This window comes from Eubalaena glacialis, chromosome 2, assembly GCF_028564815.1.
Source record: "Eubalaena glacialis isolate mEubGla1 chromosome 2, mEubGla1.1.hap2.+ XY, whole genome shotgun sequence".
Lineage (NCBI taxonomy): Eukaryota > Metazoa > Chordata > Mammalia > Artiodactyla > Balaenidae > Eubalaena > Eubalaena glacialis.
This window is the reverse complement of record NC_083717.1, coordinates 52,842,305-52,861,051: the sequence shown is the minus strand read 5'-3', so window position 1 is coordinate 52,861,051 and position 18,747 is coordinate 52,842,305. Positions and strand designations below refer to the sequence as shown.

The 18,747-nt window shown below is 37.3% G+C and overlaps 1 protein-coding gene across 1 annotated transcript in view; it reads left to right on the top strand.

Moving 5' to 3' along the window:
- Positions 1-18,747, top strand: part of GABRG3 (gamma-aminobutyric acid type A receptor subunit gamma3) — a 552,571-nt gene that overhangs the window by 502,275 nt on the left and 31,549 nt on the right. Inside the window, exon 6 of the mRNA XM_061181827.1 lies at positions 16,835-16,972. Coding sequence (XP_061037810.1) covers positions 16,835-16,972 — 138 coding nt within the window. The remainder of the gene's footprint in view (positions 1-16,834; positions 16,973-18,747) is intronic.

Sequence of the window (18,747 nt, the reverse complement as noted above, 5' to 3'; positions counted from 1 at the left end):
GAGGGTCGGTGCTGACCAGCGCTCACCAGCCTGAGAGGCTTCTCTGTTCAAGCGCAGGAGCAGGTGTGGGCAGGGAGCTGAGGCTCAGGAATTGGAGTTCAGACCCCAAGAAGATGACTGGGGTTGACTGTGTGAACACAGCCTGAAGGGGGATACTGCGCCACAGCTAGCTGGGAGGGAGTCCACGGAAAAGTCTAGACCTGCCTGAGACAAGAGACAATTGTTTGGGGTGGGTGATGAGAAGGCATTCAGAGCACTGCCTAAATGAGCTTCAGAGATGGGTACGAACCACAGCTATAAGTGTGAACACCAGAGAGAGGCATGAAATGCTAAGGCTGCTACTGCAGCCACCAAGAGTCCTGTGTGCAAGCACAGCTCACCGTCCACTCCGCCCCTCCTGGGAGCCTGTGTAGCCCAACACTGCCAGGGTCTCATGATCCAGGGACCACTTTTCTGACAGAACAAATGGTACGATCAAACTGGCCTCTGCCGCCGAAGGCTCACCCCTCATTTTGTACCACTCCCTCCCCTCTGGCTGAGTGAACCATAGCCACCACCTGTCAGACGCCAGAGAGCAACCAACATGCAGAGGCCGGGACAAATCCAAAGCTGAACCCCAGGGGCTGTGCAAACAAAGAAAAGAAGGAAATTTCTCCCTGCAGCCTCAGGAGCAGCAGATTAAATCTCTACAATCAACTTGTACCCTGCATCTGTGTAATTCTTAAATAGAAAACAAATCATCTCAAATTGAGGCTGGGGACTTTGGGAGGAACTGTAGATTGGGGTTTTCTGCATGCGATTGACCAGTTATGATTTATATGTTTATCTTAGTTTAGTTTTTAGCGGTTGCTATCATTGGTGGATTTGTTTATTGGTTTGGTTGTTCTCTTCTTTTTTTATTACTATTTTTATTTATTTTAATTTATTTTTCTTTCTTTCTTGTTCTTGCTTTTCTTCTGAGCCATGTGGCTGACAGGGGCTTGGTGCTCCTGCCGGGTGTCAGTCAGGCCATAGCCTCGGAAGTGGAAGAGCCGACTTCAGGAGCTTGGACCACCAGAGAATTCCAGTCCCCACATAAAATCAATCGGCTAGAGCTCTCACGGGGATTTCTATGTCAAAACAAAGACCCAGCTCCACTCAGTGCCCAGCAACCTAGAGTGCTGGACACCCTATGCCAAACTACTAGCATAACAGGAACACAGTCCTACAAAATAGCAGAGAGGCTGCCAAAAATCATAATAAGACCACAGACACCCCAAAACACAACACCGAACGCAGTCCTGCTCACCAGAAAGACAAAATCCAGCCTCATCCACCAGAACACAGGCAAAACTCCCATCCAACAGGAAGCATACACAACCCACGGAACCAACCTTACCCACTGGGGGCAGACACCAAAAATAATGGGAACTACGAATCTGCAGCCTGCAAAAAGGTGACCCAAAAACAGTAAGATAAGCAAAATGAGAAGACAGAGAAACACACCGCAGATGAAGGAGCAAGGTAAAAACCCACCAGACCAAACAAATGTAGAGGAAATAGACTACCTGAAAAAGAATTCAGAGTAATGATAGTAAAGATCCAACATTTTGGGAATGCAATGGAGAAAATACAACAAACATATAACAAGGAACTAGAAGAACTAAAGAGCAAACAAACAATGATGAACAACACAGTACATGAAATTAAAAATTCTCTAGAATGAACCAATAGCAGAATAACTGAGGCAGAAAAACGGATAAGTGACCTGGAAGATAAAATAGTGGAAATAACTACTGCAGAGTAGAATTTTAAAAAATGAATGAAAAGAATTGAGGACAGTCTCAGAGACCACAGGGACAATATTAAACACACCAACGTTCGAATTGTAGGGGTCCCAGAAGAAGAAGAGAAAAAGAAAGGGACTGAGAAAATATTTGAAGAGACTATAGTTGAAAACTTCCGTAATATAGGAAAGGAAATGGTCAATCAAGTCCAGGAAGCACAGACAGTCCAATACAGGATAAATCCAAGGAGAAACATGCCAAGACACATATTAATCAAACTATCAAAAATTAAATACAAAGAAAAAATATTAAAAGCGGCAAAGGTAAAACAACAAATAACATACAAGGGAATCCCCATAAGGTTAACAGCTGATCTTTCAGGAGAAACTCTGCAAGCCAGAAGGGAGTGGCAGGACATATTTAAAGTGATGAAAGGGAAAACTCTACAACCAAGATTACTCTACCCAGCAAGGATCTCATGTGGATTCAATGGAGAAATTAAAACCTTTACAGACAAGCAAACGCTAAGAGAATTCAGCACCACCATACCAGCTTTACAACAAAAGTGAAAGGAACTTCTCTAAGCAGGAAACACAAGAGAAGGAAAAGACCTACAATGACAAATCAAAACAATTAAGAAAATGGTAATAGGAACATACATATCGATAATTACCTTATATGTAAATGGATTAAATGCTCCCACCAAAAGACAAAGACTGATACAAAAATACACCCAAAGATATGCTGTCTAGAAGAGACCGACTTCAGACATACGGACACATGCAGACTGAAAGTGAAGGGGTGGAAAAAGATATTCCATGCAAATGGAAATCGAAAGAAAGCTGGAGTAGCAATTCTCATATCAGACAAAATAGACTTTAAAATAAAGCCTATTACAAGAGACAAAGAAGGACACTTTATAATGATCAAGGGATCAATCCAGAAGAAGGTATAACAATGGTAAATATATATGTCCCTCAAAAATAAGGCTAATGCTAACAGCCCTAAAAGGGGAAATCGACGGTACCACAATAATAGTAGGGGACTTTAACCCGCCACTTTCAACAATGGACAGATGAACTTAAATGAAAATAAATAAGGAAACACAGCTTTAATTGACACATTAAACAAGTTGTACTTGATTGACATTTGCGGGTCATTCCAAAAAACAACATAATACAGTTTCTTCTCAAGTGTACGTGGAACATTCTTCAGGGTAGAGCATATCTTGGGGCACAATTCAAGTCTTGGTAAATTTAAGAAAATTGAAATCGCATCAAGTATCTTTTCCGACCACAACAGGAAAAAAACGGTAAAATAATCCTCCAAAGAAATGAAGGCTAAACAAACTACTAAGTAACCAGGAGATCGCTGAAAAATAGAGAGGAAACAAAAATTACTTAGAAAAAATTACAATGAAAACTCGACTGCCCAAAACTTACGGTATGCAGCAAAATCAGTTCTAGGAGGGAACCTTATAGCAATACAATCCTACCCCAAGAAACATGTAAAATCTCAAAACTTAATCTTATACCTGAAGCAATTAGAAAGAACAAAATAAACCCTCAAGTTAGCAGAAGGAAAGAATTCATAAAGAACTGATCAGAAATACATGAAAAAAAATGAAGGAAACGACAGCAAAGATCAATATAACTAAAAGTTGGTACTTTGAGAAGATAAACACAACTGATAAACCATTAGACAAATTCATCAAGAAAAAAAGGGAGAAGGCTTACGTCAACAGAATTAGAAAGGAAAAAGAAGTAACAAGTGACACTGAAGAAATACAAAGGATAATGAGAGATTACTACGAGCAACTTTATGCCAATAAAATGGGCAACCTGGAAGAAATAGACAAATTCTTAGAAAAGCTTTATCTCTGGAGAGAAAACTCTTCAGAAAGTAAGCATAGTGGGAACTAACCTCAATATAATAAAGGCCATATATGACAAACCAACAGCTAACATCATTCTCAAAGGTGAAAAACTGAAACCATTTCACTAAGATCAAGAGCAAGACAAGGTTGCCTACTCTCACCACTAGTATTCAACATAGTTTTGGAAGTTTTAGCCACCGCAATCAGAGAAGAAAAAGAAATAAATATAATCCAAATCCGAAAAGAAGAAATAAAGCTGTCACTGTTCGCAGGTGACATGATAATATACATAGAGAACCCTAAAGATGTTACCAGAAAACTACTGGAGCTAAACAGTGAATTTGATAAGGTAGCAAGGTACAAAATTAATGCACAGCAATCTCTTGCATTCCTAAACACTAATAATGAAAAATCTTAAGAGAAATTAAGGAAACACTCCCATTTACCATAGCAACAAAAAGAATGAAATACCTAGCTAAGGAGACAGAAGACCAATATGCAGAAAAGTATGACACCAATGAAAGAAATTAAAGATTGTTCAAACAGATGGAGAGATATAGGATGTTCTTGGAATGGAAGAATCAACATTGTAAAAATGACTATACTACAAAAGCTACTACAGATTCAATGCAATCCCTATCAAACTACCAACGTCATTTTTCACAGAATAGGAACAAAAAAATTTTCACAATTTGTAAACACAAAAGATCTCGAATAGCCAAACAATCTTGAGAAAGAAAAACGGAGCTGGAGGAATCAGGCTCCCGAACTTTAGACTATACTACAAATCTACAGTAATTAAGACAGTATGATACTGGCACAAACACAAAAATACAGATGAATGGAACAGGATAGAAGGCCCAGAGATAAACCCAGGCACATATGATCACGTTATTTGTAAGTTATTTGTAAGTGATAGGACTTGATGGATAAGGGATCAATAACCAAATAAATAGCTCATAGAACTCAAAGTGAAAAATCCTACAGCATGATTAAAAGTGGAAAATATGAATATTTTTCCAAAGAAGACACACAGTTGGCCAAAGATGGCCAAGAGTCTCACGAGAAGATGTTCAACATAGTTAATCAGCAGCGAAGTGCACATCAAAAACACGAAACACCTCACACCTGTCAAATGGCTATCATCAAAAAGACCACACATACAAAATGTTGGCAAGTGTGGGAAGAAAAGGGATCCCTTGTACACTGGGGATATAAACAGGTATAGCCAATGTAGAGAAGATTATGGAGGTTCCTCAAAAAACAAAAAATAGAGCCTTATGATCCAGCATTTCAAATCCTGGTCCTATATTCAAAGATAATGAAAATATTTTTAAAAAGTACACTAACTCCAATGTTCATAGCAGCTTTATTGATAATAGCCAAGGTATGAATGAAACTCAAGTGCCCATCATGGATAAAGAAAATATGGTCGATATGTACAATGGAATATTCGTCATATAAAGGAATGAAATTTTGCAGTTTGCAACAGCAAGTATAGTCTAGAGGGTATTATGCTTAGTGAAATATGTCAGACGGAGAAAGACAAATACTGTATGTCATCAGTTACATGTGGAAATAAAAAATAAACAAATGAATTTATAAAACTAAAAAGAAAGAGACTCACAGATATAGGGAACTAAGTAGTGCTTACCAATGTGGAGAGGGGTAGAAGGAGAGGCAAGATAGGGGTATGGGATTAAGAGTTACAAATTACTATGTATAAAATAAGGTGCTAGGATATATTGTACAGCACAGGCAACATAGCATTATTTTATAAAAACTTGAGTATTATCTATAAAAATCTTGTCACCATGTTGTGCACCTGAAACTAATATAATACTGTAAAACAACTATACCTCAATAAAAAATAAATTAATTAAATGAAAGTAAAAGTTCAATAACAGAAAGACCTCTAGAAAACTTACAAATATTTTCAAATGTAATGACACACTTTTAAAAACATTTATGGATCAGAGTCTTCCGCTTCTGGGAATATGTATTTAGTATGTTTTTCTCTATTCTACTAAATACAAATCCCTGAAAATTATATATAAAACACGTATTTTAAAATTTGTAAAGGTGATAAGAAAAAAGCAGCTGGGGAAAGAAGCTATCATAGAACAACAAAATGACGAGTGTTCCAGGTTTAATTATTAATGCCGTATAACTTTTAAAATTTGTGACTCACTATGTTGTACACCTGCGACTTATACAATATTTTACATCAAATGTAGTTCAACAAAAATTTAAAAAATAGAAGAAAAAGGGAAAAAAGTTGACATCATATAGTATATGTTAGCATCTCTTTCACACACACACACACACACACACACACACACAAACACACACACACACAGATGTTCATGGAAATGTGACACTCAACTAGAAAGGCTTTGATCAAAATAATTTCAGAATGACTAAAAACTGAAATATATAAAACTTTAAAATAATTACAATTAAAATTTGAAAATATCTGGAAGTTTTTAAGGATGGATTACTTAAACATAAATACAAAAACGAATATAGAATTATTTACACAAAAAACAGTTACTGCACATCTCCCAGGATTCTCTAAGGACCGCTGAGAGTTAGTTCTCCAAGGTTCCAACTACCTTTAATTTCATGGGCACACTCAACTTTTCTCCAAGCAATTCACTGCCTTGGTTTTGGTGTTCATCAATAGCTTTGAAGCTTTCTCAACTGTAAGAAGTGTTTAATAAAATGCTCCCAAATAACAAAGATGTTTATATCAGGTTCTTGGGAAAACCGCAGCTGATAGAATATTTTTTAGAGTATTGAAAACTTTTATTAATTTTCTTCTGAAAGAACCTTCATTACCTGACCACAAAGGTCAAGAGAGTACGCATTTTGGAAAACAATCACCATACTACTCTTGAGAAAAGTGGGTTTATGAATGGGTGGCTGGTGTTCTCTACGGTAGGGTACGTATTCTTGAAGGAAATCCTTATATGTTGAGAAACTTGGCTTTTTGGAACATAAACAATCAGAAGTGGAGACCAGTGTAACGCAGTGAGTAAGTAGATAGACCCTAACGTCAGACGATCTAAGTTTGTATTCTGGCTCTGCCATAGTTGTAATACTGTGTCTCAGCTTTCTCATTTGTATAATGGAGAAAATACCTATGACACTAGGATTGTTGTGAGAGAGTATATTGAAAGGCCTTGGAATATTTCCAGGCACATGATTACAGTTATATATGAGAGCAATATGGTGGTGTTGTTGGTGGTGATGATGATGGTGATGATATAATGCTGATGGTGACTGCATGCATCTTCAAAGAGTATGGTTAATTTAAATGTAATTACGTTTTATAGAAAATATAACATTATTTTATTAACCCATTACTACTCTTTTTTTTATGGAAGAGATACAAAGGGAGGCCTTGTGAACTAGAAATAAATACTAATGGACGTTTTATTAAAAAAAAAGTAGAACAGAGCTGAGAGAAGCCTTTGGGTTTGTACAGACCTCGCTTTGTTATGCAGTTTCATCAATTTTGAACTGTTTGTTTGGCCCTGGACAAATTAATGTTAAAATGCTAAGATCAGTCTAGACGAAAACGGCAAGATTTAAAGGAAAATATATGTAAAAGTTCAATGAAAACCGGTGCTCAACAAACAGGACTCACTCTTTTTAACATGATTATAGCATAGGGAGATCAACTTTGGAATGGTGGTGTGAGGACCTCAGTGACCATTCTCCCATAAAAGCTGTGAAAATACTGAGGTAACAACTAAAACCAACCATTTCAGAAAAATATGATTTAGGCTGAGTAAAAAAGGACACCTCAGAATTATCTGCCTAAGGAAAACTTCTGAACCTCAGAAAGACAAGCCTGTGCATGTCAACTTGGGTTATTCCCTTTTTTTCTTCCCAGCTCAGTGCCATGGTATCTGTGAAAGAGCTGCAGGCTCACAGTGAAGATAGATAATGGAACTCTTTCAGCACACTGTTAAGAACTCTATACCAAGAGTACAGTCACTATTTTTCCAAACTTTGCAGTACTTGGAAAATCTCCATTACCAAGGTTTTGTGGTTGTTTTGACTCAGAGCTCAGCTCAGGAAAAATTCTCCAGGAATCATAGAAAAATAGAAATCTTCTGGTAACATCAGATCTGCCTACGGTTACTGCAAACGAGTCCAACTCCCCCCCCAAAAAAGAAACAATTAAAAGGAGGACCTAGAAACCTGGATGATCACAAGGAACTTTGAAAAACAACAGTGAATTCCCAAGGACTTAGAAGAACACCATAGACATGTGCAGAACTGTTTGCATGCCCAGGAAAGACCCGTATCACTCACCTCTGGCCTTGCGGAAATTTCCCACACACAGGAATTAAAGCTAAGGTTTCCTCATAAACTGAAGTCATGCTTTCACACACAGATCCCAAGACCAACAACAAAACCTGGTGTGCAGAGAGGGTTCTGATACCAGTGTTGTTACAATATATTATCTAAAATGTAGAAAGTCTGGTTTCCAGACATTTTTGATAAACATTTACAGAACCTACAACAAGAAAGCATGCCACATACAAAGGAATAAACGCCGTCAGAAGTCATCCTTGAAGAATCCCAGATGTTGGATGTACTTGACAAAGACGTTAAGTCACCTATTTTAAATAATTTTGAAAAACTAAAGCAACCCATGTCCAAAAATTAAAGGAAATATGACAAGTCGATTTGAGTAGACAGGACAAAGGATCAGCAAACTTGAAGACAGGCCAGGAGATTTTATCCAATGACAGGAAAAAAAGGAAAAAAAGGAAAAAGGTGTATCAAAACTCGTAAACCTGTGGCACATCATGATCACCAACAATTAGTAGGAGTGCCAGAGGAGTAGTCTATACATCCAAGAAACTCAACAAACTTCAATGAACTCAAAGAGATCCGCGCTTATATTATACTCAAATTGACAAATTCAGAGAAAATTTTGAAATAGGCAAGAGAAAAATAATGTATCATTGTTAAGTTTCAATAAGATTAATAGCAGATGTCTCATCAGATACCATAGGGGCCAAAAAGACATTTACATGACATCTTCAAAGGGCTTTAGGGAAAAGTCTGCCTCAATAATTTTATAAATAGTAAAACTCTCTTTGAAAGATGAAGGATACAGAATAAAAAGACAAGCCACATAATGGCAGAAAATATTTGTAAAACATATACCTGATAAAGACTTGAATCCAAAATGCACAGCTCTTAAAACTCCAAAATATGAAAGGGAAAACCCAATTTAAAAATGAGCAAAAGATTTGAACGTAACCAAACTAGTCATACATATGACCAATAAATCCATGGAAAGATCCTCAATAACAACAGCCATTTGGGAAATGCAAATTAAACAATAAGTTACAACCTGACACCACTTTGTTGGAGAAGTATTAAATATAGAGCTAACCCATGACCAACAGTTCCACTCTTAGGTATATACTGAAGAAAACTGAAAACATATTGACACAAAATCTTGTACACAATGTTCCTAACAGCATTATTCATGATAGTGTAAAAGTGGATCAGCCAAAATGTCTATCAAATGAATAATTTAAAAAATGCGTATCCATACAGCAGAGTATTGAGCAATAAATAGGAATGAAGTTCTGACGTGCTACAATGTGAGTGAACTTTTTTTTTTTAAACATCTTTATTGAAGTATAATTGCTTTACAATGGTGTGTTAGTTTCTGCTTTATAACAAAGTGAATCAGCTATACATATACATATGTTGCCATATCTCTTCCCTCTTGCATCTCCCTCCCTCCCACCCTCCCTATCCCACCCCTCTAGGTGGTCACAAAGCACCGAGCTGATCTCCCTGTGCTATGCGGCTGCTTCCCACTAGTTATCTATTTTACATTTGGTAGTGTATATATGTCCATGACACTCTCTCACCCTGTCACATCTCACCCCTCCCCTTCCCCATATCCTCAAGTCCATTCTCTAGTAGGTCTGTGTCTTTATTCCCATCTTGCCACTAGGTTCTTCATGACCTCTTTTTTTTTTTTCCCTTAGATTCCATATATATGTGTTAGCATACTGTATTTGTTTTTCTCTTTCTGACTTACTTCACTCTGTATGACAGACTCTAACTCCATCCACCTCATTACAAACACCTCCATTTCATTTCTTTTTATGGCTGAGTAATATTCCATTGTATATATGTGCCACATCTTCTTTATCCATTCATCCGATGATGGACACCTAGGTTGCTTCCATGTCCTGGCTATTGTAAACAGAGCTGCAATGAATATTTTGGTACATGACTCTTTCTGAATTATGGTTTTCTCAGGGTATATGCCCAGTAGTGGGATTGCTGGGTCGTATGGTAGTTCTATTTTTAGTCTTTTAAGGAACCTCCATACTGTTCTCCATAGTGGCTGTATCAATTTACATTCCCACCAACAGTGCAAGAGTGTTCCCTTTCCTCCACACCCTCTCCAGCATTTATTGTTTCTAGATTTTTTGATGATGGCCATTCTGACCGGTGTGAGATGATACCTCATTGTAGTTTTGATTTGCATTTCTCTAATGATTAATGATGTTGAGCATTCTTTCATGTGTTTGTTGGCAATCTGTATCTCTTCTTTGGAGAAATGCCTATTTAGGTCTTCTGCCCATTTTTGGATTGGGTTGTTTGTTTTTTTGTTATTGAGCTGCATGAGCTGCTTGTAAATCTTGGAGATTAATCCTTTGTCCGTTGCTTCATTTGCAAATATTTTCTCCCATTCTGAGGGTTGTCTTTTGGTCTTGTTTATGGTTTCCTTTGCTGTGCAAAAGCTTTTAAGTTTCATTAGGTCCCATTTGTTTATTTGTGTTTTTATTTCCATTTCTCTAGGACCTGGGTCAAAAAGGATCTTGCTGTGACTTATGTCATACAGTGTTCTGCCTATGTTTTCCTCTAAGAGTTTGATAGTGTCTGGCCTTACACTTAGGTCTTTAATCCATTTTGAGTTTATTTTTGTGTATGGTGTTAGGGAGTGTTCTAATTTCATACTTTTACATGTACCTGTCCAATTTTCCCAGCACCACTTGTTGAAGAGGCTGTCTTTTCTCCACTGTATATGCTTGCCTCCTTTATCAAAGATAAGGTGACCATATGTGCGTGGGCTTATCTCTGGGCTTTCTATCCTGTTCCATTGATCTATATTTCTGTTTTTGTGCCAGTACCAAACTGTCTTGATTACTGTAGCTTTGTAATATAGTCTGAAGTCAGGGAGCCTGATTCCTCCAGCTCCATTTTTCGTTCTCAAGATTGCTTTGGCTATTCGGGGTCTTTTGTGTTTCCATACAAATTGTGAAATTTTTTGTTCTAGTTCTGTGAAAAATGCCAGTGGTAGTTTGATAGGGATTGCATTGAATCTGTAGATTGCTTTGGGTAGCAGAGTCATTTTCACAATGTTGATTCTTCCAATCCAAGAACATGGTATATCTCTCCATCTATTTGTATCATGTTTAATTTCTTTCACCAGTGTCCTATAATTTTCTGCATACAGGTCTTTTGTCTCCTTAGGTAGGTTTATTCCTAGGTATTTTATTCTTTTTGTTGCAATGGTAAACGGGAGTGTTTTCTTAATTTCACTTTCAGATTTTTCATCATTAGTATACAGGAATGCAAGAGATTTCTGTGCATTAATTTTGTATCCTGCTACTTTACCAAATTCATTGATTAGCTCTAGTAGTTTTCTGGTAGCATCTTTTGGATTCTCTATGTATAGTATCATGTCATCTGCAAACAGTGACAGCTTTACTTCTTCTTTTCCGATTTGGATTCCTTTTATTTCTTTTTCGTCTCTGATTGCTGTGGCTAACACTTCCAAAACTATGTTGAATAGTGGTGAGAGTGGGCAACCTTGTCTTGTTCCTGATCTTAGTGGAAATGGTTTCAGTTTTTCACCATTGAGGACAATGTTGGCTGTGGGTTTGTCATATACGGCCTTTATTATGTTGAGGAAAGTTCCCTCTATGCCTACTTTCTGCAGGACTTTTATCATAAATGGGTGTTGAATTTTGTCGAAAGCTTTCTCTGCATCTATTGAGATGATCATATGGTTTTTCTCCTTCAATTTGTTAATATGATGTATCACGTTGATTGATTTGCGTATATTGAAGAATCCTTGCATTCCTGGAATAAACCCCACTTGATCATGGTGTATGATCCTTTTAATGTGCTGTTGGATTCTGTTTGCTAGTATTTTGTTGAGGATTTTTGCATCTATGTTCATCAGTGATATTGGCCTGTAGTTTTCTTTCTTTGTGACATCTTTGCCTGGTTTTGGTATCAGGCTGATGGTGGCCTCGTAGAATGAGTTGGGGAGTGTTCCTCCCTCTGCAATATTCTGGAAGAGTTTGAGAAGGATAGGTGTTAGCTCTTCTCTAAATGTTTGATAGAATTCGCCTGTGAAGCCATCTGGTCCTGGGCTTTTGTGTGTTGGAAGATTTTTAATCCCAGTTTCAATTTCAGTGCTTGTGATTGGTCTGTTCATATTTTCTATTTCTTCCTGGTTCAGTCTCGGCAGGTTGTGCATTTCTAAGAATCTGTCCATTTCTTCCAGGTTGTCCATTTTATTAGCATAGAGTTGCTTGTAGTAATCTCTTATGATCGTTTGTATTTCTGCAGTGTCAGTGGTTACTTCTCCTTTTTCATTTCTAATTCTATTAATTTGAGTCTTCTCCTTTTTTCTCTTGATGAGTCTGGCTAATGGTTTATCAATTTTGTTTATCTTCTCAAAGAACCAGCTTTTAGTTTCATTGATTTTTGCTATTGTTTCCTTCATTTCTTTTTCATTTATTTCTGATCTGATCTTTATGATTTCTTTCCTTCTGCTAGCTTTGGGGTTTTTTTGTTCTTCTTTCTCTAATTGCTTTAGGTGCAAGGTTAGGTTGTTTATTCGAGATGTTTCCTGTTTCTTGATGTAGGCTTGTATTGCTATAAACTTCCCTCTTAGAACTGCTTTTGCTGCATCCCATAGGTTTTGGATCGTCGTGTCTCCATTGTCATTTGTTTCTAGGTATTTTTTGATTTCCCCTTTGATTTCTTCAGTGATCACTTCGTTATTAAGTAGTGTATTGTGTAGCCTCCATGTGTTTGTATTTTTTACAGATCTTTTCCTGTAATTGATATCTAGTCTCATAGCGTTGTGGTCGGAAAAGATACTTGATACGATTTCAATTTTTTTAAATTTACCAAGGCTTGATTTGTGACCCAAGATATGATCTATCCTGGAGAATGTTCCATGAGCACTTGAGAAAAATGTGTATTCTGTTGTTTTTGGGTGGAATGTCCTATAAATATCAATTAAGTCCATCTTGTTTAATGTATCATTTAAAGCTTGTGTTTCCTTATTGATTTTCATTTTGGATGATCTGTCCATTGGTGAAAGTGGGGTGTTAAAGTCCCCTACTATGATTGTGTTACTGTCGATTTCCCCTTTTATGGCTGTTAGTATTTGCCTTATGTATTGAGGTGCTCCTATGTTGGGTGCATAAATATTTACAATTGTTATACCTTCCTCTTGGATCGATCCCTTGATCATTATATAGTGTCCGTCTTTGTCTCTTGTAATTGTCTTTATTTTAAAGTCTATTTTGTCTGATATGAGAATTGCTACTCCAGCTTTCTTTTGATTTCCATTTTCATGGAATATCTTTTTCCATCCCCTCACTTTCAGTCTGTATGTGTCTCTAGGTCTGAAGTGGGTCTTTTGTAGACAGCATATATATGGGTCTTGTTTTTGTATTCATTCAGCCAGTCTGTGTCTTTTGGTGGGAGCATTTAATCCATTTACATTTAAGGTAATTATCGATATGTATGTTCCTATTCCCATTTTCTTAAATGTTTTGGGTTTGTTATTGTAGGTGTTTTCCTTCTCTTGTGTTTCTTGCCTAGAGAAGTTCCTTTAGCATTTGTTGTAAAGCTGGTTTGGTGGTGCTGAACTCTCTCAGCTTTTGCTTGTCTGTAAAGGTTTTAATTTCTCCATCAAATCTGAATGAGATCCTTGCTGGGTAGAGTAATCTTGGTTGTAGGTTTTTCTCCTTCATCACTTTAAGTATATCCTGCCACTCCCTTCTGGCTTGCAGCGTTTCTGCTGAAAGATCAGCTGTTAACCTTATGGGGATGCCCTTGTGTGTTATCTGTTGTTTTTGCCTTGCTGCTTTTAATATGTTTTCTTTATATTTAATTTTTGATAGTTTGATTAATATGTGTCTTGGTGTGTTTCTCCTTGGATTTATCCTGTATGGGACTCTCTGTGCTTCCAGGACTTGATTAACTATTTCCTTTCCCATATTAGGGAAGTTTTCAACTCTAATCTCTTCAAATATTTTCTCAGTCCCTTTCTTTTTCTCTTCTTCTTCTGGGACCCCTATAATTCGAATGTTGGTGCGTTTAATGTTGTCCCAGAGGTCTCTGAGACTGTCCTCAGTTCTTTTCATTCTTTTTTCTTTATTCTGGTCTGCAGTAGTTATTTCCACTATTTTATCTTCCAGGTCACTTATCCGTTCTTCTGCCTCAGTTATTCTGCTATTGATCCCATCTAGAGTATTTTTAATTTCATTTATTGTGCTTGTCATCGTTTCTTGGTTCCTCTTTAGTTCTTCTACGTCCTTGTTAAATGTTTCTTGCATTTTGTCTATTCTATTTCCCAGACTTTGGATCATCCTTACTATCATTATTCTGAATTCTTTTTCAGGTAGACTACCTATTTCCTCTTCATTTGTTAGGTCTGGTGTGTTTTGACCCTGCTCCTTCATCTGCTGTGTGTTTTTCTGTCATCTCATTTTGCTTATCTTACTGTGTTTGGGGTCTCCTTTTCACAGGCTGCAGGTTCCTAGTTCCCGTTGTTTTTGGTATCTGTCCCCAGTGGCTAAGGTTGGTTCAGTGGGTTGTGTAGGTTTCCTGGTGGAGGGAACTAGTGCCTGTGTTCTGGTGGATGAGGCTGGATGTTTTCTTTCTGGTGGGTTCGTCCACTTCTGGTGGTGTGTTTTGGGGTGTCTGTGGCCTTATTATGATTTTAGGCAGCCTCTCTGTTAATGGATGGGGCTGTGTTCCTCTTTTGCTAGTTGTTTGGCATAGGGTGTCCAGCACTGTAGCTTGCTGGTCGTTGAGTGAAGCTGGGTCTTGATGTTGAGATGGAGATCTGTGAGAGATTTTCGCCGTTTGGTATTACGTGGAGCTGGGAGGTCTCTTGTGGACCAGTGTCCTGAAGTTGGCTCTCCCACCTCAGAGGCACAGCCCTGATGCCTGGCTGGAGCACCAAGAGCCTTTCATCCACACGGCTTTTGGGAGGTCTGACGTCTTCTGCCAGCGTTCAGTGGGTGTTCTGTAGGAGCAGTTCCACGTGTAGATGTATTTCTCATGTATCTGTGGGGAGGAAGGTGATCTCCGCGTCTTACTCTTCCGCCATCTTGCCCCTCCCTCGAGGGAACTTTTAATACATCAAGTAAAGAAAGGTATAAAAGATAACATGTTGTATGACAAAATTTATATGAAATGCCCAGAATAGACAAACCTATGGACAGAAAATATATTAGTGGTTGTCTAGGTCTGGGTGAGATGCATATGTGTAAGGAGGTGGAGTGGGGAGTGAAAGCTAATGACTAGGGTTACATTTTGGAATGATAAAAATAGTCTAAATTTAGATTAATATGACAGTTGCACCACACTGAGAGTATACTAAAAAACCCGAACTTGTATATTAAATGTGTGAGTTTTATATCTCAATAAAGCTGTTTAACAAAACAAAGCAAAAAAGAAAGAATTATACCATAAAGTACCTTGTATAATTTGATAGTTTAATGAGGAGATAAAGCTATTGAGAGAGTGGCTAATGGCCAGGTAAAATGTTTGGTTACTTCAAAGTGCCTTAATGTCAGCTTTGTCCAGTTAAGGGAGAGCAAGCAAGTATCCTTGACAATAATTTCACAGAGCAATCCACAATTAGAAAGCAGGAAGCATACTGTGCTGTATTACACCAGAGAGTTCCAGAGAATTAACGGTGTGTTCCCAAGTGCTGTTCAGAAAGGGGATCCAGGAATTGAAAAAAAAGGCATCGGGCCAATCTCTGGCTTGGGCTTAGGGAGCCAACAAACCCCTGGTAACAGTACCAGTAGGAATGGGGTAGAACCCTTATCCAAGACACACACTCTGGGCATTTTGCCCACAGTGAGCCTAGAGCACCAAAATTCTTGCTTTCCGTGGTAACTAACAAGTTGGGTAATGGTCTCAGGAAAATGTCAAACTGATCAGAACTTGAGACTCAAATCAGAACACAACTAAGAGTCAGTTGAGCTCGCAAATCCTTAATAACTTTGTCTTTCTTAAAGGTATTATGCTAAGTGAAATAAGTCAGAGAGAGAAAAAGACAGTGCGTGAAAGATATCACTGAAGTGTGGAATTTTCAAAATACAACAATTAGTGAATATAACAGAAGAGAAGCAGAAACAGATTAGAGAACACATAAGTGCTTACCAGTGGGGAGAAGGAAATGAGGGCAATAGAAGTTAGGGAGTCAAATGGTATAAACTGTTTTGTACATGTTACAAGGATATATTGTACAGCACAGGAAATATAGCCAGTGTCTATAAATAACTGTAATTTTAGCTTATATATATCACCTTTAAATATTGTGAACCATTATACTGCACACTTATGACACATTGTAGATCAACTACACTTCAATAATAAAAAATAAATAAATACGTTATAAATAATAAAAGCTATTCATAAGTTTATAAAGAAAAAAGTAAATTCACCTTTCCTGAGATCCAGAAAAAGTTCTGGAAAAAGGTGGAAGGTCGGGTGGGTGTGGGTCGGATTGTTAGTTCCTGCTGTTTAGGAACTAGTGAGACTCTGACCAGTTCTTTCAAGTCCATTCTTTGAAGGTCATCTATAATCAAGCATTCCACAGTGAAAGATATGTTTTGTGTCCATACAGACAATGGAAAGTCTTGTGGCTGGGAACATCTAGCTGATTGTGAAGATCTGCAGTACAAACCTTCAGAGTTAGGTGGCCTTTGCCCATTCATTTTTGGAGTTTCAATGCATATGAGGAAAATTTAGAGATTAAATATGGATTAAAATTTCAGCTCCTATTAAATGATCAGAATAATAATTTTGACATTAATGCTTTACAATCCTACATCTTCAAGTGTTAACATTTTTTCTGCATTTTCAGATGGCTACCCCAAAGAAGAAATGATTTATAGATGGAGAAAAAATTCGGTTGAGGCAGCTGATCAGAAATCCTGGCGGCTTTATCAGTTTGACTTCATGGGCCTCAGAAACACCACAGAAATTGTGAAAACATCTGCAGGTAGGAGTTAACTTACAGAAGTGTAGATCTCAAAAAAAAAATGCGACATTTTCCCCCTGATGACTAAGGCATACCTTTCCCTTTCATGTAGAATTTCTTCCTGTGTATGTTTTATACTAATTCTATTCGGACAACCATGATTCCTAAGTGATATTTGAGGCAAAAACAGCTGATTGAAAACTCAAAAATGTTTAACGTTTTAACTGGGATTGGGGAAAGGGTGACCAGATTGTCTTTTATCTTTAAATCGAGACTATGTTGACATTATGTCCATAAGCCTAAGATTCTCATCCCTGACCAGATTTATATAAACAAATTTCCTGAGAGTTCTACAACTTTCCATATACAAATTAAACGTCAGATAGTATAGCTAATTCACAAATAAAAGAAGCTAGTGTGAAATGTCCTTCAGTTTTAATTTCTAGCTTCTCCCTGTCCTTTAAAGAGTGTCTTAAAATTTCTCTTTAAATAGTGAACTAGATCCACAAATTTGATCTTATTAAGTGATCATTATATACGTGCTATAACACATGTAACTAGATACAAAGAGATGCTTTAATTATTAATATCTTTAAATATATTTTTATTTTATGGCTTTTGTTTGATGTTTTTTGGTAATTTCCACAATAGGAATCTATTGTCCACTATTTTGCAATTAGTTTTTTCTGACAGGGCTTGGGAAGTAGATTGGTTTCAAGTCGGCCTTTCTGTTGATCTAGTTATTTGTTAATATGAATAATTTATTGGCTTTTAAAACTCCATAATAATTTGCATCATGTGACTAGGTTAAGTGTAAATTTTAATAATTAGTGTAACTATCTTTAAAGAAGAGTCTGAATTCTTGATAGAATTCTAAATAGAGAACTACAGTTGCCCCTTGATATCCATGGGGATTCGTTCCAGGACCACTAAAGATATCAAAATCCCAGTTGCTCAAGCCTTTTACATAAAATGGCATAGTATTTGCATTTAACTTACATCCTCCTGTATACTTTATCATCTCTAAATTACTTATAATACCTAATACAAAGTAAATGCTAAATAGTTGTAAATAAAATATGAATGCCATGTAAATAGTTGACCCCTGAACAACACACTTTAAACAGCACCAGGGCTCGAACCCCTGTCCCCTGCATTGGCAGGAGGATTACGAACAACTGCCCCACCAGAGAAATTCTAGGACAGTTTTTTATGAATAGGAAATGTCTTCTTGAAATTCTTTATTATGAATAGGAAATGTCTTTTTAAAATTTTTTAGTTTTTTATGAATAGGAAATGTCTTCCTGAAATTCTTTTTCTCACTCATGGCAAAGCGAGTCATTGCATGAAGTCAATATTGTATTGGCATTGATAGAAGGATGTTCTCCATCTGGTATTCTTAGCTAGCTTTCTCCTATTTATGTATACATACACATATATCCTCATATCGCTCCTCTCTTGCTCTCCTTCATTCCCACCCTCCTTATCTCACGCCTCTAGGTAGTCACAAAACACCTAGCTGGTTTCCCTGTGCTATGCGGCTGCTTACCACTAGCTATTTTTCGTTTGGTAGTGTATATATATCCATGCCAACTTCTCACTTTGTCTCAGCTTACCCTTCCCCCTCCCCGTATCCTCAAGTCCATTCTCTAGTAGGTCTGTGTCTTTATTCGCCCCTTGTCCCTAGGTTCTTCAGAACTTTTTTTATTCCATATATGTGTGTAAGCATATGGTATTTGTTTTTCTCTTTCTGACTTACTTCACTCTCTTTGACAGACTCTAACTCCATCCACCTC